The 21,957-nt window shown below is 31.2% G+C and overlaps 1 protein-coding gene across 2 annotated transcripts in view; it reads left to right on the forward strand.

Annotated features, from left to right (window-relative positions):
- Positions 1-21,957, forward strand: part of LOC149068974 (protein scribble homolog) — a 59,828-nt gene that overhangs the window by 22,489 nt on the left and 15,382 nt on the right. For both annotated transcript variants that reach the window (XM_089250801.1, XM_089250800.1), the window contains exons 20-26: positions 525-1,034; positions 3,020-3,112; positions 4,908-5,087; positions 6,329-6,781; positions 8,004-8,114; positions 10,403-10,465; positions 11,644-11,760. In XM_089250801.1, the coding sequence (XP_089106927.1) occupies positions 525-1,034; positions 3,020-3,112; positions 4,908-5,087; positions 6,329-6,781; positions 8,004-8,114; positions 10,403-10,465; positions 11,644-11,760 (1,527 nt within the window). The remainder of the gene's footprint in view (positions 1-524; positions 1,035-3,019; positions 3,113-4,907; positions 5,088-6,328; positions 6,782-8,003; positions 8,115-10,402; positions 10,466-11,643; positions 11,761-21,957) is intronic.

Here is a 21,957-nt window from a genome sequence, read left to right on the forward strand (position 1 = left end):
ATTTTTAATTAGAAAAGGTTAAAAACAAATAAATTGAAGAAAATTAATGATCTGATGTGTTTTGACAGTCCAAGGTGCTGTTATCAAAGATTATAACTAAGATCACCTAACTGACAATCTCAAATTTCTATAACAATGAAACATCTGATTTTCCTTGCATTGTGCCACACTTGGGAAATATGCTGGACAGTTAACATTCATCAAATGCTTTATTTCCTTTTCTAATCTTTTTAACTATTTGTCAAAAATATCTTATACATAAAAGCCCTACTTGCCTTTTTTTTAGAAGTTTTATCTGTTGTAGAAATTATAGTTAAGATTATAGTTCATAATAAATCTGACTCTTTGAAATGCTTCTGGACTTTTGAGATTAACTTGTACAAATATATCATGGTGAAATTAGATTTTAATGTTAGTTTTTAATGTTAATTTTCTGTAAATGTATAAAGGAGTATACGTGAATAATTTTTGCTAGTAATATAAACTGAAAATAGAAACAATTTTGTTTAAATCAATTTTTCTAGGCGTCATTTAAACCCAAAGATGTTCTCGATAATGAAGAGCCAATATATGAAAATCAAAGAAGTTTGTCAAACTCGAATACTACAGATGCTGTTACTGAAAAAGTACAAATGAACCATGTGGAAGCTTCTCAATCTCCAGAAATGCAGAAAAAACAAGAAGTTCAAGTTTTGCGAAATAAAGAAAATGAAATTCCTCCAGTTTCTTCGGAAAGAACATCAGATATTGATGCTGCAAAGAAAAGTGTTTCAGAGATTGTTGCAAGTAAGGCATCTGTTGTCGATGATTCCAACTCTGCAATCAACGTACAGTCTAACAAGGAGAATGTTCCTGCTGAACAACCAGGAAAGGATTCACCTCAGAAAAGTGCTGAACCTGTGTATAAAAGTAAAAAGCCAGAGAACCTGACCATAAAACCTCCCAATGATTTTAACGAAGATTTGCCTATCAATCATTTGTCTGCTGATAAGTCAGAGAAGAAAGAACAAGTAGAATATGATGTAAAATATGAGGTTAGTCCAATATTCATTTCCGGGCAGTAAATATCATAATGTAATTAATGGGACCACAAAATATTTTGAATTGATTTTGAATGTATTTAAAAAGATAAAGTAGAGGAAAAAATATTTGATAGAAACTTATTATTAAGAAGCCACCAAAACGAATAAGGCAAATACACGAAAATAAAAAGTTCTAATGCATTTCAATACCTATGGGTGCCGTCTTCAGGGGAAAATATAACCACTAATCATGCTGACCAAGTTTCCCACTTTGGTTGAATACCAAATCTTAGCGCTCAGTTGCTCAACGGAAGAAGTATGTCTGTTCATTTCAAACGTCACAGTCAGAATGAAGCTGTGAGCCTGCGTGAGATACTAATGCAGCGTCATGATTGGACACTTGCGGAATAGTGCTATCTGATTTTAAAATTCGAATAGACCAATCAGATTTGCCTTATTCGTTGGTGTCTTCTTAATATTCTTTGGCAAAGTTGATCAACTCTTCTATAGAAACTTATTTCTTACTAGTGTGTGATTTAAATGTCATTCTGCATGAGAAACCTAATCAGATTGATGAGATATTGTTATTCATTGCTGCTGTTTGCATCTTATCAGTGCATATTAGTTCTGATTGGTTAGTTACAATTACAGTTTAATATAAATGATAAAGTCTTGTACTTTAAAATCAGAATGTTTCTGCAGGAAAAGGCAATGAGTCTTTGAGGTTTTGATTGTATTCTCTTTAGTGTAAAAGGGCTCTCACACCTTTTAACATGGTGAATAAGCCTTAAAAAAAGTATACAGGAGTAGAAATATCATTACAAATATTATTGAACTATTGATTTTATTTCAGATTTGATACACTTAATTTCAATTGAATATGCTATCCTATGTTGGTACAATGTTTTTATATATTTCTAATATTTATTTTTTGTAACTTTTCAAACAATAAAAATGTTACACATATATAGTTAGCATCCTGCATGCATGACAAAGTTCCCAACGACGTGTAAAGTCAGGGAAATGAAAAATTTCTCTAGAGAAAATCTAAAATATTGGTCAAAAGTCATGGAAACATGTAAATATTTGATAAAAATCAGGGAAAAGCTCCGTGATAAACTCGAAAAACAAAAATTTTAAATTCTGAAGATTAAGATTTTGAATTATTTTTCCTTTCTTTTCTCCCCAAAGTTTTTGTCAGGGAAGGTCAGGAAAATGATCAAATAGATTTGGTTGAGACCCCCCTGCATGATAAAATAGCATGATTTCAATGTAAATGAATAAAAATCGACTCAAAAAATGATGAAAACTGTTCAGTTTATCAGATGGATCAGGAAATTGAAATATTTCACTGACCAAGTCTTGTTTGAAATCAAATTAAAAATTAAATAATTGTTTTTTTTAATCATATAGGTCTATTCATGAATAGATCTCAAATATTTTGCCACATTTGATGAACACTAAACAGTTTTCTTTATTTTAAACCAATTCTTACTCAGTTACATTGATATGCTATTTTATCATGCATACAAGTTAATATTTTTCCTTAAATGTTTGAAAATTTCCAAAAAAATTAGTAAGGGGAATATTTGAAACATTGTGGAGAGACATAGCATAGCACATAAGATTAAATATGTGTACTAAATTTTAAATAGTTCAGTGGTTGAATAACAATGAAAATTCCATTTATACTTGAGTATAATGTTTGAAGGCTTTTTGACAATTTAAGACGTTATGAGACCCCCCCCCTCCTCCATGCATTGAGAAGACAATTTTATGAAGCATAGATCTTTCTAATTAATCTGCTCATAGTACACCTGAATAAAGCAGTTCTCTCTTAGCTATCAGATTGTAGAGAGAAAATTAAATTTTAAAAAATGAGCATAGGAGTTGATTTGAATTTTAATTTCAGATCCATATCCAAAGTTACTTAAAGTGTGATTTTTGTATTTTATCCTTCTTTAAACTTGTCAATTACTACTTTTTCCCCCCTATAGATTTTTCATACAACTCTTATTCGTGAGCAAAATGGTTTAGGCATCAGTATTGCTGGAAGTGCATCTGGAGAAGTTGTAGGGGATGTGAATGAGGTAATATGCTGAATGATATTTGGTGTATACAAATTTTTTTATACAATAACTTCCATCTGAATTTTTGGCAGGGTACGCTGACTCAAATCAACTTGAATTTTTCAAAAAATCATGGATTTAGATCACAAAATTTAAATTTCATTTTTCTTTTATATTAACTTCAATGCCATTGAAGTAAAAGTAACCTAGTATAGCATACATTTTATTGGAATGTGGTAAAGTTCTTGATTGAAAGAAATGTAAAAGCTGATAAATAGACATGAACCTAATCTCTATATATAGATATATTGCAGAAATATAGCTGCTATATTCATAGATTTTGTGCATGCGGGGATGCAAGAGCTGTGTCAAACTGCACTGAAACAGTTCTCTTGCTGCATGGTGCACCGAATTCCAGTTTGTTATGCAGGCCATTTTGAAAATGCAGGCAGGTAGGTTTTCTCTGATTCCAACAGTAGGCAAAGATCCAGAGAGGTGCAATCGCCCCTCCCAGGGAAATTCAAAATTCAGATTGTCCCAAGTAGGGGACAATCGGACAAAATAGATTGCTCCTCCCGACACATTGTCCTGAGTCTGCACCATTTTAGTGTGAAAATGAGTGCTTCCGAAAATCTGCTTGCAGTGCACCATCTACTGGGTTCACCCCCTTGCACAGGTAAACAGTGCGCTGCTGTCGGACGGAATTGAAAAATCTGTTTGTACTCTCACACAATGGTTTCAGCTCTCATAAACAACTTTCCCTTTATTATTATTTTTTTTATTTCACCTCCTCCGATCTTATCGCTTCACGTATAAAAAATAATGCAGTCTGTAAAGAAATTGGCTCATTCTTGCACATCTATTTGGACAACGTTTCCTTCTGATGCGGATCGCTGGTTGGTGCAATGATTGGGCAGGTACTAGCGTGCGCTCAGTGCGGGACAAAGTGCCAGATAACTCTCACCTGCTCTGTTTAACATTGTTCTAGGCTCTTTTGCTCTGATTTGAGCCCACTATTGCTACGTGCCGTAGTGATTCGCAATGCAACGGGGCCAGTGGGGATCCGAGTTAATACAGATCAATAGTGCGTTTAGTAGTTTTTTTGAAAGCCTTGGCTTTCTCTCGAAGTTGCTTGGTGGGGAGGCTTATGTGGTCTGAGCTCTTAGGTTGTAATGCCTATGGAGTGTTGTATTTGAATAAACTTTTGAGTTAATTTTTTTTATTGTGTTATATATTGTTTAGGGTGGGAGGGGGCTGCAGAAATTCTTACTTTGGCTTCAAACATGTGTATGTTTTGAAAAAAAAAATTGATATTGCCATTTCAGTATTGAATACTTTACCAGTGATCCAAGAAAAAACCTTTCATGTTACATAAACATAGTTTTATTCATATTTCTTGCTTATAGTTTGGTTTTTATTTATTATTCATTTGTTAGTTCATTCATTAATGCTGAATTAAATTTAAGAGATTAGAAAAAAATATGCATTTTTAATGATTAACAAGATTTGTTTTAATTAATAATTAATCTTAATTGAAAAAAATCTTTCTTTTATTAAAAAAAGACTTTTTCGTACCCTTAACTTTTGGCATATTGGTTTTTTTCTACCCCATATTGGACCATCTTATTTATCAAAATATGCTTAAAGCTGTGTGGGAAGGTTAATTTCAAATAAATGATCATTAAGTTTCTGTTTATTGTCAGTGTTTTCATGTTTTATTATAGAAAAAATTAGTCTCGCATTCAAATTATTTTTTCTTTATAATACTTTGATTATTAAAAAAATCCAATATACAATTAATTTTTATGTATTTCAGGGTATTTATATCACTAAAATATCTGAAAATGGTGCAGCAGCTAAAGATGGTAAGCTAAAAGTTGGAGACAAAGTATTAACTATAAACGGAGTTGACATGGAAGGTGCTCGTCAAGATCAAGCTGTCTCTCTATTGAGTGGTCTTGAAAGATATGTTCGCTTGGTTGTGCAACGACAAAAAGTAAATTATACATTTACTATTGAAATATTGATATATTTTAAGTAGAAGCTTTTTTTTGTTTCCATTTGTTTTAGACGTAAGGCAGAAAAAACTGGGGAATCTTAACTTTTCTTTTTGAGTACACTGCATTTAATTCAATATTGAATTGCTTTAAATGTAAAATTACATGTAAATATGTCAACTTCAGAAATTGGGTTCATAGACAAACTTAGCAACAGTGATCAGTTAGAGGGATCGTGCACCCTTTCACGCTCTCTGCCCAAAACCTTTTGTTCAATTCCTGTCAATTTGATAGTGTTATAGTTTGTAAATCATGGGCCAAAATAAGATGAAACAAGTTTTAAGTGATAGTTTATGAGGTCTTCTGTTCATACAATAAAATTGAAATGTACATACAAAACAGACAATGTAGGTGAAATTTACAGAAGGAAAAAAAAACATTGTGTTTACATACTGGGCCAACAATCGAGTCAGAAGTAGATAAAAATGGTTTGTATGGATATATAGATTTTGTTAAAACAAATCCAAAAAATATCTTGTTCATTATGGTGCCAAAACAAAAAACTAAAGAGCTCTTAATTCAGACCAAACAGATGTATACAAAACATATATTCATGAGTAGATCTTGATTAAGACTAATTTAATGATATCATATTCATTGCAATAGCAAAGCTCCGAGTTTACAGATTTTTTTTATTAAAGTACTTCTGTTTTAAGCCAAAAATTAATGTGAAAGCATTTCATCTACAATTTTAATCACATGAAAATGGGTATCTAGATGCAGATTTTGTTATAAAAAATATAATAACTTTTGCACTGTATTCTTGCAAAAACTAAAGCGTACAGACAGAGTAAAAGAACATTGTCTTGAGGCCTAAAAATCCATTTGCGCAAATATTCTGGTGTGAGCCTAAATAGTGAAATTAGGTATTAATATCAAGACCTGTTTACATTCAACTTGCACCCGTGTCCATGACAAAGACTGTCCACCTTTTTTCTAACTGTGAGTAACATGTTTAAGAGAAAATTCATTTAACTGTTTTACGTTTTATTCAATTACTTTAAGCAATAGGTCCAGGTGATTTCTCTTCAGCTCTTTTGTCCAACAATTTTTATATTCAAATTCTGGTTGAGTATACAATTATGCCATGTATTTTGAACGTTTAATATTTCTTTTATGAAATTTATAACAGTCTTCTTTAATTATTTGAGCATTGATTAAGATTTAAAATTTGTTACAGTTGGTACCAAGAGACCCGAATGCACCTCATCTTCCAGAGAAAACTCCTTTATCTTCATCACAGTCATTATTTGCCCAGAAGTCACCCAGGCTTATCGGTCTTCCTCGTCCATATACCCAAAAGTTTTATTCTTCTGGTTCATACATGGCGAATCGTCCATCTTACATGGGTAGCTATAGGAGACCAGAAATTTCACCCGCATCTACAGACACAAAAACCTTCTCTTTATACACAAAGCTTCCTGGTTTAAGGAACGATCCTCTTGATGTTGAATCTGTAAGCAACTCTCTCACAAAACAGCCCAGTGAAATTGTTTGTAACAGTGTTCAGACCAAGGAGAGCCTTGAAAATATGCAAAACTCTCTCATGAACAAGAAACAGTCAGAAAAGATCTCTAGTGCCTATACGGAAATGAACTGTGTTAACCATATTGATCACAGTGAAAATGTCGAGGTAAGCATCACCATAATGAAGTCCTGGAATTTGACAGAAACTGAGAAGTAAATGCAATTTAGCTTTAAAAAATTATTTATAATTTATTATAGGGTCCAGTACGTATATACAGGGTGCATAACTAACTCTTCTTGCTGCAAATTACGGATGAACCATTGATCCTTGAGGCATATTTCCAATTAAAGAAAATAATCAAATAACGTGCAGATTTTAGGTACATCCATCATTTTTATTGCAAGGAGTTGTGTAGTTAATAAAATGATATTTAAAAAATTGACATTTTATACAGACACTCAAAAAAACTCAACTAGAAAGTTATTGTCCTGTCTCTCCTGAGACCAACAAAAAAAGTGTGATGTTTCTAAGTGCAATATTCGCTGAGATGTTTGAATTAAAAATTTACAAAAATGGCAAAAAACAGCATAAATGTGGGAAAGGCTGTTCTTTCCAAACTTTTCTCACAATTTTGAACTGAAATATCTCTGCAATTATTGCACTTATAAAAGTGTAATTTTTTTTTGTTGGCCTCAGGAGAGACAGGGCAACAACTTTCTAATTGAGGTTTTGAGCACAGAGTGTTCATATTAAGACATTTTTTTTTAAATTTTAATAACTATACAACGCCTTGGAATATGAATGAGGTATCTGAAGTGGTGAATTTGGATACTTTTTCTAATTGGAAGTATGCCTCTAGGATCGACGGTTTGCTAGTTATTTTACGGTGAGAGGAGTTATCTTTAAGTTAGCTAGCTAGAGGAGTTGTATGTCCTTGTAGTTAAAGAAATGAGAAAAAAAACTTTAAAAAAATATACGACTTGTGTATTATAACAGTCTGCTAATTTTACTTCTATATTATTTTTCTTTTTCTTTGCCTGAAATATTCCTGAAATGCAAACCCCTCTTATTAAATTTATACCTTAAAAAATTATTAAAAAATAATTTCTGTTAGGGTCTTCTACTAAGTACTGTTTTTCTTTATAAACAGACAATTATTTTGAATTGAATGGTTTTGTTTTTAATTTATGAAATGTTATTCAGATTTATTGATCAAGTTTAACAACATACTATTATTATTAACAAATTTAACTCTTCCCATCTCATGACAGACGCATTGTAAAAATCAGTCATTCTTCCATTTTTATCAGTTTATGAAAAAAATAATAAGAATTTGAATTATATGAATTCAGGATAAGATTGTATTTAACATTTTTATCACATGTAGGTAATTTCTCTTGTGAAAGCTGGAGGTCCATTAGGTCTCAGTATTATTGGAGGTGTTGATCACACATGTCATCCTTTTGGTGCTGATGATCCTGGAATATTCATTTCAAAGGTGGGGAAAAAAAACATGTTCTTACTGAATTTTAAAAAAAAAAACCCCATAAGTAATTTTAAATTAAGCTTTTTTAAAAAATTATAATTTCACTATTACATGTAAATTTATTTATTTATTTGAATAATTTCTTTTCAATCTTAAGAATTAGCACATGAGAATCTCATACCCGAAGTGTTTAAAATGACTTAAAAACACACAAAAAAAGAAATCTCAATTAGAAAGAAGCATTTAATGAGACACACAGAAAGAAGTGACCGAAGACCAAAACATGAACTTTATTCTGAATTTTATTCATGCTTATTTCAACTTATGACACAGGCAAGGCTTTTTGTATAGATGCCAAAAAAAATACAAATATCAGAAAGAAAAAAATTTTAAAGTTCTTTACACTTATGAATATGCATTAGAAGATTCAGTTCAAAATTATTTAAAAATTAAGTTAGGAATGTATCTTGAATATACATATTTTACATAAACGTCACATTATGGTCACGTTTTTTATTTGCCCTCTTCAAAATTGCATTTCATCTGGTTGTTCTTCCCATCTCGCTGAACAGTCTCGCTCTGATTAGGATTTCCATCATTGTATCTAAGGTGTCCCGAAATTATTATTTTATACTCTCAGCATAAGCTTGCACTGGAATGCTTATTCGTACCACCCTGTTTCAAAAAAAATGTTTGGAAAGCAATTTCATCCTTTTCAAATCCCATATGGTGCTATTTCTCTGACATGCTTTTAATTTTTCAAACTCTTTGTCACTGCAGTTTCTCTACATGTTGCTCTTGAACATACACTGGTGTAAGAAATTAAGAGAATTTGCAGACTTGGTCAATTATCTCTAGAACTACTGTACCGGTTTTAATGAAATTTGATATGTACATACATTGATACAATACAAAACAAGTAACCATCAGTAATTGTGTAATACACACGCATGATCGTGTGTAACACTCGTTGGAGTCGGATGGTATGAAACAGCGGTTGCAAAATAAACAAAAAAATGGGTTAATAGGGGGGCATGGTCCCCTCTTACAGATATACAGGGCTCGCAGCGTGATTTTATACTTGAAATAAGGCCGTTTATCATTTCCTGGGGCAATTGCCCTCCCCAGAGCGTCCCAGACATGCTCTATAGGGTTAAGGTCTGAAGATCTGGCTGTCCAATCCATCTGACGAATATCCTCACTCTCTACAAAATCGTCGAGCAGAAAATCTTTATATGGCCTCGCGTTATCGTCTATTAAAATGAACTCAGGGCCAACTGCACCCCTGAAAAGGCAAACATGGGGCTCCAAGACCTCATCCCTATACCTCACACCAGTCACAGTGCCTCTTTCAAAGACATGGAGAGGTGTGCGGCCATCCAACATGATACCTGCCCAGACCATTAAACCTCCTCCGCCATAATGGTCGATTTCGCGGACATTGGAGGGTAGGTAGCGGGTCCCTGGTTCTCTCCATATGAATGTACGGCGAGAATCGGTGCTTAGGCTGAACCGGGACTCATCAGTGAAGAGAACGGTCGCCCATTGATCCATACTCCAATCTCTATGCTCTCTGCACCATGATAAACGGATTCTCCTGTCCGTAGAAGTGAGCAGGACGCAAACAGCAGGTCTTCTTGCAAACAACCCTCTCTCATGAAGTCTTTTGAAAACAGTCACCCTTGATACATGGGTTCCTGTGGCTGCATACAAGTCACGAGAAAGCTGAGAAGCTGTAGCACTCCTGTTACGCCTCACTATAATCGACAAATGGCGATCTTCTCTGGCCGTCGTGGCTCTTGGACGACCTTGCCCAGGCTTTCTCTCGATGGATCCGGTATCCTGGAACTGTTTCCATAAGTTACACCCGATGCTGGGCGTTAAATTGAACTCTCTACAAATCTGGACTTGAGATTGGCCTGCTTCTAGCCTCCCCACAATTCACCACCTCATTCCATCATCTAAACGTTGGTGGTTACTCATTTTTACTGTTACAATTTGAAATTAACCGATTGCTGCAAAATAACACCAAGAAATTCGCCGAGGTGTGCTAGCAAACAAAATGCATCTTAACTTAACCGCGCTTATAAAGCCTGTTACTCTACTGCCTCCGCCTACACACACGTGTACGCTTACGTATTTGACGTACAAGATTTGCATTTTTGTCTAGAAGCAGTGGTTTTACATTCAGTTCAGTTCTTTTCATGAAATTCGATAAAATATGCAAATTCTCTTTATTTCACCAGTGTATAATTTGTTATCTGGGGATATTTATGGGGTTTTTTCCTTTTTTGATACAGATTGTACCTGACGGTGCTGCAGCAAAGACTGGGAAATTAAGAGTTGGTGATCGACTTCTGAAGGTACAATTTCTACTTTGTTTCTTATAAAATAGTGATTTTTGCAGCATGTGTAATTAAGAATTTTATTTTTAAAAATTACAAGGAAACTGTCCCAAGGTGACGTCTTCAAAAAGTTTTAAAAAATTACCACTGATTCTACTCATTTAAATGTGCACAAAAATGTGAAAAATGCTACAGAATTATTATAGGTCACCCAAAAAAGAAATAAGTGAATAAATGTAGATATTATTATTTTCAACACCAACAGAAGACAATAAGGAATTTAAAACTTTACATCCCCCCTAGAGTGTTAGAGTAGAGTGGCATCATTCAAACAAGTCATCAAGTACAGCACAGGCAAAGAAATAACTAGTTTCTAGAAACAGAAACTGGAGAAAAGAATAGAAAAGAAAGTGAAAATAACTTTTTTTTGTAGATATTACCAAGTGCAAGAGGCTATGAGTAGCCATTTTTAATAATTTTTTGTGGCTGTAATAATAGCATTCTGCCTCTAATTTTTTTTATGTTTCTGGCTGAGATGAATGTACTTAGATTTTTTCATAATTTTTTGAAGTTGACACCTTGGGACCTTTTCCTTTTGAGTTAGACTAAAAACTATTTCAAAATAGAGGGGATTAGGTGAACATTGTTTTTATCATACATAGTTATTAAGTTGCAACTTAGAACTGTTCAAATTCGCAATCGTGATATATTATGAAAGTTCTAGTCTCATCAGGATTATTCCATCCATTCTATTCTAATTTGCCTGGATCCCAGGATCAAAGTTTTTGGGAATTTTTCTGGATTATTTTCTTGATTCCTAAAAGTGTGGGAATTTGAAAATCCTAGTTATAGCCAATATGCAAAGTAACTAGAATTTGGTTGTAGTAATGAATATATTAATCACTGAAAAGATGGCGTCTGTACTGTAAATATTCAAAGCCATCCGAGTTGTGAGAGAACATCATATTCTGACCTCATCTTACATTTTTCTATGGTTATTTTCAAGCAAATTTCTGCTTATTGATTTATTAATGAATTATTTGGTTTTTTAATGTATCTAGTTACATAATATGCTTCCTAAGAAATATGAAAGGAAAACTGTGAACCATTCTAAGTTAATTTTTTTTTTTAGCTTTCATTTTAATTTATAGATGTGGAAGATGTCTTGGAATGATAAAATGAAGTTTTTTTAATAGGTGAACGGAGCTGATGTACATAATGCTACTCATCGTGATGCAGTAATGGCGTTACTTGCCCCAACATATGAGATGCATCTGACTATTAGGCATGATCCATTGCCTAAAGGGTGGCAGGTAGGGCGGACAATTCTAAATGGTGAAAGTGATTTGTAGCATAATTTTTTCCCCCATTTTACATAAATGAATTGATTTGCATCGAATTGAGCTATAAGTACTGTTGTGTACATTTCTAAGAGAAAGTCGTTGTCCCTCATAGGTGGCATTGTTTTAAATTTTTAAATATGTTTCTGTGTTCTCCTTCTTTCACTGAAAGAAAATTTTAATACCTATGATGCTGTGAATGCTTTTTAGATAGTATTAGTTTTCACATGCTCATGCTTTTAATGTGAGCTATATGTACAGCGGCGGTGAAGAAGTCTGTTCTTACATTGTGTTTTTAATTTTTGAACGAATTCAGAAGCTATCAATATCTTTTTAGTTTCATGACTTGTAAATAACTCATAATTTTAGGAGCAATGGGTGCAGTTGATTGGTCTATATTGTGCCTTCTTAAATTTTGTATTAATGCTGAAAGGCCGTGAAAAATTTCACAATTCTACATAATTTAGTGTTCCTAAAAAAATCATCTTGATAAGTGATAAGTATGAGAAAAAATTCAGATTTGGTTTATCTAACATTGCCCATGGAATGATGTGTAAAGCTTTAATTTGATATTTTTTTTTAGTTTGTTATAGGGTTTTAGTGTCATGCTTTATGGATTTTTATCTGTGCTGTGCGTTTGCATTTTTAATTTCTAATCATTAATAATTTGGTCATTCAAAACAAAATGTTTTATAAAACAATATACTTTTTTGATCTGATAGAAGAGGTAGTATTCAACATATTTGTGCTTAAAAATATGTATATATATTAAACATCATACCCAGCTGTTTCGAGGCTAATACAGTCAAACTCAAACTACAGCATTGTCTTAAAACTGATGGAACCAAAAAATTTTGAGATGAAGAGCTTTTGGGAAACAGATTTTGCATTTTAAAGGAAAAACATGACAAAAATAGTAATTTCAATTCACAAAAACTAAAATAAAAAATTTTATGTCATGTTACTCCATTAATTCCCCCAGTTACACTACATGCAAATACACTAAAATACTTTTTTAAGAAAAATATTTTTACTAACATTTTTTTTTTTGTTTTTAGTTTTTGTTTACCTTATTTTAAAAAATCCATAAGTTTAGATGAATGCATATTTTTGCTCTTTGAGTCTAAGCGTTTTGTGCGCCTATCTAAGACACCATCTTTATAGAGTGTTTTCTATCATCATCAGCTCTCTACTAAAGCTGGTAAGCTGGTGTCAGCTATGAGTGTGAGCGAATACAGGCACTTGGAACAACCCCCCCCCCAACCGCTTGCCTATGCCACCACACTGTTTTAAGTGAAGTTTCCCTTCCTTTGAATCATAGTATCCACCCATGAATGACGAGATCCATCATCACAATGGGTTGTAATATTATCGCAGATATCCTTTGTTATCGGTTTCTTTCACCTCTAAAAAAAAGCAGGATTTATGCAAAAGAAAAGGAATTTCCTAGTTTTTTTTACTATTATTGTGGCTTGGCCTTCAACAGTTTTTCAAAATATAATTAAATACTTTGAGACAGAGGTGTAAATGCATTGATTTAGTACATTAAATGCCGCAATGTTTTTTCAGACACATGTTTGACATAACTTTTCGAGAAATAGTTTTTACTGCATAGCTCCTTCTTTAGTTCAGGAAATTGAAATTTAAGAAAGAAGAAAATAGTCTATTATAGTGCAGTATTTTCTTTCAAGTTTTTGCATTGAAGAAAGGGCTATATTAGTTTTAAAACAACTGTATAGTGTTTGATCTACCTATTTTTGAGCATATGAATGTTGGGTACTACCTCTTCAAAATGTTTTAGTTTGAGATTTTTTTTAATTGTCTGTGCAAACTTGAAAATATTTTCTTGTGATTTTTATGATCAGATAATTTATATTTCACATTGGTTCAGTGGCAATATTTGACCCTTATCTATTATTTATAATTTATATGTTTTCGTGTCAGTTGTACAGCTATTAAATGTTTTCTTTAGACAAATCTGTGGAAGAACCAATTACACTATTTATTGCTTTGAAGCTTCAATAAGTTTTTACATTGACTTTAATTTTGTTTTAAAGAAATGCTGCACACTATCTAAGAGATAATGAATTTTTCAAAAGTAAAAGTGTTTAAAGTAAGGAGTTTTTTGCATTACTTATGATACCTTTTTAATACAATGAAAAATAATTACTTAATAGCATCAATCATTTTCTATTATTTGAGATTAAAAATTTAAAAATGCAATGATATCTGCATTGAAATACTTTGCATCCATGCACATTGAATAATAACAGAAGCCTTTCACTTTAAGTTTATACTAAGCTTGAAGTAAAAATTATAAGACTTAGTTGAAGCGGGAGGGGGAAACGAAATGTTCGGTAGATCCTAAAGCTGTATGAAAAGTTTGCATTCACTATGAATACTGGTTCTTTTTCCTAAATGGTTTGAGTAGGCCGTGTAATTTCTAAACTTTGTCTTTCTTTAGATGTACTTATTCACATTAACTAACAATTTTTTTTTTTCATAAGAGTCATTGTTTTTCTAATTTCTAAACAAACACTGCCTTTCAATTTTTTACAACGAAGTTATTGTGTAATTTTCCGTGTAAATAGATAGTAGGAATAGAAGAAACTGGATACTGCTAATAATGGTTGTATTTCTCTCAATTCATGAAGAGGTAAAAAAAGCTTATGTGTGCCTTAAAAAAATATGTGAAGCATGTGGTAGAGCTACTAATAGAAAATGATGATTCTACTAAATAATATAAATGAAACTTAAATGAAGGGTTTCTTTATTTTAAATCCAAAATCCTTCTAACCACATATTTTCTGAAAAAATTAACAAGCTTCCAATATGATATGTACGAGGCTTCATATATTATAGATACACAAATATGATAGATTTAATTTTGTCTGCCTTCTAATTGCATCTATAATAAAAATAATGAGCAAAACATCATATTCTAATTATGATGTTTATTTAGTTAATTGTTTTGCCTCGCAAAATAATTGTCATGTGTTTCTTAACTGCAGATATGTGATTTTTGATTGTATTAAATGTTGGTGAAACAACATTTTTTTAAATTATTGTTTCAATTTTTTTTATAATTTCATGATTCTACAGACTTTTTTATTATGCCTTTTTATTAAGTCTTAGCCATTAATATCACAGATTGTATCATTAGGGCATTTAAATTTTGAATCTTGATATAAAACTCAAAGCAATACTGACACTGAATCATGAATGACAGTGTTAATTCAAAGATAATTATAAAAAAAAAAAAACTTGCTTTTCTATGCAAAAATGAAAAAATGTAAGAAATGTAATTTTTCTGTGCATTCGTTGACAATGCTTTGATATAATTTATAGTTTCATGGACTTCCTGTAGACAATACGTGAGTTTTTATCTCGGGTGAGTTCTTTTCCAAAAAAGCTGTAGTATATGAAATGGATTTTGTATGTTTTATGACTCAATTTTTGGAATCATTTTATAAAGATTATAAGTCTCATGTCATTAAAAAATCTGACAGTAACTAGTTGATTACAGGAGTTGTCCATATTAAGCATTTTATGAGAATATTCCATTAAATATTTTAATCTTTGGTTGGTTTTTTGAAAACCATACCCAACCACTAAAAGGTGATATCTGCTGTGAAGGATTATTGTCTTTTCATTTGGGCTGCAGAGATATCTCAATCAATGATCCGATGATTTTAATTGTGACCAAGCCTGATATTTCAAAACCTTGCCTTCTAGAACTTTTTTCCAGCTCTAGATTTTTAGATATTTTCATTGCTTGCATAATAAGTTCTATGTGAAATATATCTAGGTCTTAGTCATTAATTTATTTTTATTGTCAGTGAAAAGCTCACTGAGTCCAGGACCCACATTCCGCAATCACCATTGCCATTTTGTGTAGACCTTTGTTTTAGTTTTTGGCTTACTTTCCCCCCCCCCTCCCCTCAAAATAGTAAGATTCATCTAAATAATCGTTAAAGTAGTCCTTTGATAGTATTAAATGTCAAACTAAATCTGTTTGTAATAATTTTCAAGTTTATATTTTAATTTTTTCTCTTATATTTTAATTTAAGGGGAAAAAGGACTTCTTTCAGTAGTTGATTATTAAATGATGATTCAATGGTTTATTTCAAAACTTTATGTATATTACTAAACCTATATAAAACTTTACGTATAAAGTTTTGCAACTAGTTGCTAGTTAATTAAAACCTAACCCAATACTCTAGTTGCAACCTTATTTTTGTAAAATATGAAACAAAAAATTGTTTTTAAATGAATTATTTATAATTAGCTTAATTTTTTTTGTTTAATTATTTTAAATATTTAGTATGAAGTGAAAACTATCCCCACATGTCAATTCTAAAAATAAACATAAACCATCATTTGAAACATATTGTCATTACTGTTAGTTTCTAGTATTAAAATTTCTTTATTAATGAATCAATAATAAGTATCAGCTTAAATTAAGTGAGACTAATGTATAGATTGAAAAAAACATTGTGAAAAATAATTTTATTTTCTTTCTTTTCCCTCCTGTTCATTTAAATCTTGTGGAACTTCATGATTTTTCTTCATTTCAAAAATGTGGATCTCAGCTATCATTTTAGATATAGTCTATTTATTATTCTGTTTTGTTTTTTTAAACCTCTGTTATTTATTGCAATAAAACTGTAAAACTGAACTGTCCATTGGAAGTGGTGATAGGAAGTACATCAGTTTCAATTGATATTCATTCTGCCCATGATCTCATGATGCCAAGGGGGGAAATATGTAGTGCATGGAAAAGGATAAAAAAAAGTATTTGTAAATATTTATACACATCCTTGTAAATAACGAGTTGAAATTGTGAATTGACCGCAAAGCAAGATTTGAAGACTTCATTTGTATATACTTAATATGACAAATAAATATATTATATATATATATTGTATGGAATTTGGATGTTTATAGCTCTGTGACTTTTATGAAATAAAAAGATCATCTTTTGTACATAATTCATCTTAAAAGTCTATTCGTTTATGTGTGTATTTATTTGTCTAAACATTTTGGCGTACTTAATTGCATGCCATTTATTAATTGCATGTTATCTTATCAATGTAAATCAATGTTGTGCATGCTCATAGTTTAGTTTTATAACTGGTAGGAATGAAACAAAATGGCTGTAACTATGTGAATTTTGAATTTCAGTTTGTATGAATGTATAGATAGAGCTAATATGGATGACTATGCATCTCAAAATTAACTGATTGTATTGATTTATAATTTTTGTTTTCCTCATATTTGATTTTGATATTCTATTTAAGATGATTGTAGTTTAAGCACAGCAATAATTTCAACTCATGAATTTTTTTACATTATTCAGCTATGTGCATGTTGTCTTTTTTTAACGTGTTTTGACTTTGTTTCATCAAATCATTTCATAACTTGAACTTTTCATTTTAAAATTTTTTGATTGCTTATTGAATCATTCATTTATTTTTGTTCAAATAATAATGGTCTCGTTCCACGTGACAAAAACAACTCATTTAAGTGCACAAGTGCACCTTCTAACTTTGGCTCATCATATATTTTTCCTTAAAATACTTAGGCATTTGGCACTTTATGGTGTTTATGGTCTGATGGTAGCGCATACGCATTCCTGATAAAGAAAAGTGAATAGAAAGGAAAATATTATTCTTTATGTAATCTATAATCCAAAAGCATATTCAAGTTTGCAAATTACATACATCCGACTGAAAAATAAAATTGATAATTTTTTTAAGGTATTAAATTTTTCTCAAAATGTAGGTTTTTAATTTTTCTTCATTTAACCAGGCATCCCTAGTCATTTCATAACAATTTCCAAAACTGCAATGTGTTTTTATTTTATACACTTAAGCTGGTCCCACTTTACCATTAATTATTCAGTGTCATTTCCATATGAAGAATTTTAATGCCTCTGAGTTTTATTTTTTTTCAAGGCATATTCACTGAAAAGTACAATATTACCTTATATCTAGTGTGTGCTTCTCAAAAAGAGAAATTATACGTTTTTCTTCAATTTTTAAGTTTTGGTTTTTCCAACATTTAGCGCAAGAAATTTTAATGATCCATCAAATTTAATGTATTGTGCATGTTTTGTATATTTCATCATATTACTGTCTTCAAAAGAGATTCATAAATTGTTTTTATTTTTTTTAAAGCCCAAATTGTAGAAATTTGTCTTGATCCAGATTTTAGACCTTGTATCACAAGATTTCAGTTAGCTATTATTTTTTTATCTTTGGTTTTCTTTTTTTGATGATCCACATCTCTTACCTCTCTTGTGTTAGCCAATTATGCTTTACTTTTGATAGTAATGCATGAATACATTTTGGCAATGTCTCTCCAATGCAATGAACTCATTGTAATGTGTCTCAATCAGAACGAATAATTGGTGCATTTTAGATTAAAGCTGTTCAGACTAATTTGGCAGCGTGAGAAAATTTTCATATTTTATGTGATTGAACTTTTTTTTTACGTTTATATAAAGAGTATTATTGTTAAAGTAGTATTATTATATATATGAATGTTTTCCCCCCTGCATGTTTGCATTCTGGGAATGTGTGCATGTTATCATTAATGATAATTTACTGCTTTTTTCCCCTTCTTATCTCACTTGGGGCTGCCAGGCTTTGTTTTGTCATGTCATGTGTGCTGTGTCTCATTTGCAATAACAAAATGCTTCTGCAAATAAAAACAATTTTTTATAGTATTGCATTAATGAACGGAAAAAAATGTCCAGTTTGCTCTTTTGATTATTTCTTTTTACTATACATGATCTTTTAATACCTTTTGACCAATAGATGCATAAAAGAAATTCAAATTAAGTGTCTAAAAAAAACCCATAGAATTCCCATAATATATGAAAAAAATGCAGCTCAGGATAAGAGTTTGGTTGCCATGAGAATAGTCCTGGCTTCACATAGAGTTTAATCTTGATTACTATATGGCATTTGCTTACCAATGTTTGAAACTAAGAGTTTTTATAGGGTAATAAATATGCTCAGGTCGACTTATGATTTCTTGAACATCAAAAATCTCAACAATGGGATAAATCTTGTGTTATGTTAGAAATTGGGCTTTTTCTGTTACATTTGAATATTTGCTACCCAAGTCAGACCATTATGTGAATCTGTATTGTTTTTATGTTAAACATTTTTCATCTGAAGTAATTACAGTTAGTTAAGGAGATGGAACTTTTTCCCCTAAGCACAATTAGGAAATGACTATTCTGCCTGAATTCTATATTTGTCAAATAGGGGCTTTCAGTTTTTGCTTTACACACACATAAGGAAGTAAACAATGCATTTCACGGACACACACAAAGAAGCCTAAACATGTTTTACAGTTTAGAACTCAAGAAATAAAATAAAATAAATAAAAAAAAAAAAAAAATATATATATATATATATATCTGTAAAAAAACTTATTGGAAAATTTTTCTGAAGCTTTCAGTGCAACTGGGTGAGCTTTACAATTATAGTACAGTAGAACCTTTGTTATTTGACATGATTGGGATGAGCCTACATTGGTAAATGGAATGTAAATCAATTTAATGGCAGATCATCAATTATAATAATTATAACAATGTACATTCAACTGACTTAGACACTCCAGTTACCTTTTGCTTTGTTGCTGTATCACAAAGTTTTTAAACAACACTATTTCTGACGAGAGACAATGCTGTTGCTGTTCCCACCAAGTAATTCCTCAAATGCAGCGGGGTCTTGTTTTCTTCACACCCCTTAGAGTGCGAGAAAAAATTTTGGTGCAGGCTGGAAATTTTTCTATGATGTAAATTATTAATTCCACATGTATTGAAATTCAAATGAAGAAGTGTTAGAATGCTAATTTAAGTTCGCTGAGGATGCAACCTGGTATAGAAATTGAGAATCCCCAATCTTTGCTGTTTATTTTTCATGTGTGAAGTCTTTATGCCCTCATTATCTACATTTATATTGGTAGGTGAATTTCCTGACTTCTGCAATAATTACTTCATCACTCAGGGGAATGGAAGTTGTTTAACCGAGTTCCGTATAAATGAGGTTAACAATAATTTAGGTTTTATTGTATGTATGAAGGATCTACATTCTCATAATTGAGATTTTTCTTGTTAAAATGGTTGATGGAAAGATACAACTTAAAACCCATTTTTAAATATTCTGAATTCAGGACTTCTAAAAATAATAATTAATAATAATTCTTCTTTCTCTAATTAGCTTTGTTTATATTTACAAATTTAATATCAAAAATCAACTTGAGTAAAAATAATGATAAAGTTGATTCGAGCAAAACATTAAAGCTATTATAAGAACAACTGCAGTTTTATTGCCATGTCTACAGATGTATATAAATCATAATTTGGATTATGGTAATCCTAAATGTAAAATTGTCTCTTATTTGAATGTTAAGGCTAGGGATGTGTTGCGTCTGTATCTTCACTTTCTATGTTTTCCCATAAATGCCTTCAGCTTCATTAGGAGCATTCCCAATGCAACTTTTCTTTTGAATCTTATGTTATCCTAGTGATGTTCAAATCCAGTGCGATAAAAGCTTTGAGTTTTAATTTTACCCATTAGAAAAAATCTTTCATCAATAGCCACTCACTGTGTTGCCTTTTCAAGTGTTTTTAAGGGGTTTATTCAGAATGACATTCCTCAAAAAGCAACTATAAACATCTGCTTTCCTTATGAGGATTTGTGACATAAACATTTATTTTCCTCTCTCATATAAGACTTCTCCCCATTTTGAGATGAAAATGTGGGCAAAAAGAACCATTGTCTCTTAGTCGGGTAAATAAGGTATTTTTAAGCACCTGACCCATTACATTTTCATGATGGAAAAAATACTTTTCACAAAATATTTTCTTCATATATATAATCAGTTTTTCTTTATTTTCCAATCTTTGAACAGGTTCACATTGTAAGAAATTGGAAAGTCCTTTTATCTAAAATATTTTTTGATGCATTATTACACAATAAATTTTACAAAATCATCTGTACATTATAAATTTTAAAAATCGTAATTGTTTTAAATGTTTTTAAAAGACGATATTCATGTGATCTGTCCAAGGTTTGTTAAGAAATCCAGTGTTTTTAAAAAAATGGTACGCCCAAATTGGGATCCGAATGCAAGTATGCTAATGACTACTATACTTGACCGTACATAGCACCTCATACACATTTCTCTGCAGAATTTGTTAAAATTGAATAATAACTAGACTGCCAGGTGAATTTCAAATTCAAAATCTATCCAAGAGGTTGGTTGGTATTAAAATATCAAAAATCTGTGAATATAATTCCCCTCCCAATTTCTTTCAGGAAGTAGAAATTAATCTATAAAGCAATAGCCAGTTCCAGATTATATTTTGTTTGGTAAAATGCAGTATTCTCCACTGTTTATAATAAAAGAGGCCCCCCCCCCTCCCATTCATTATTGTGTTATATTTTTGCTGATAAAGAATTTGCAGATGTGCTGCACACTTTCTGTCTTGCTTCAGCTGTTTCCTCCTGTCTCATAGTTCCAAGGTGAAAGTGCATGTGACACTCTATGTGTTTGTTTTGTCTTCTGCAGCTTCACAAGGTAAATTCTGTTGTTCTTATGGTTTTACTCCATATATATGTATTATTCTGTTGCTACTTATATTGCTCAGAAGAGTTTAAAATTTCCAGAGTAGCTTTGGAATTTAATATTTGGAATTACTTTAATTTTATTTGAAAATTCATGTATCAGTACATAGCGGATAAGTTTTCGGAATGTGACTTTTCGCTGTAGATATTTGGAATTTAATTATACGTATCTCAAACAATCTCAAAGTTTTGAGCTGCTTTCACCACATTTGTGTGTTGACTTTTGTTATGACCATGGTTTTAAATTTCAGGTTAAAGAATTTCTTTCATTAAACTTTTCTCATCAAAATATATTCATTGAAATGCATCATTTTCTGTGAAATTTGTGCCATGAATAATCACTTTCACACAATCTGATATTTACTTCTACTGAATCATATATAAATTAATGCCCAATTTAATTTTTTTTAATCATTTATATAATATGAAAGCATTAAATTATCTGTGATGCACATTAAATATTCAAACATATTTAGATAATTCTTCACATTATGTATACTTTTGTGAACTAACTAGTTGGTTT

The sequence above is a fragment of the Pholcus phalangioides genome, unplaced genomic scaffold (genome assembly GCF_987345545.1).
Source record: "Pholcus phalangioides strain wild (caught in Gottingen) unplaced genomic scaffold, Ppha-v1.0 ptg000024l_1, whole genome shotgun sequence".
In the NCBI taxonomy this organism is placed as follows: domain Eukaryota; kingdom Metazoa; phylum Arthropoda; class Arachnida; order Araneae; family Pholcidae; genus Pholcus; species Pholcus phalangioides.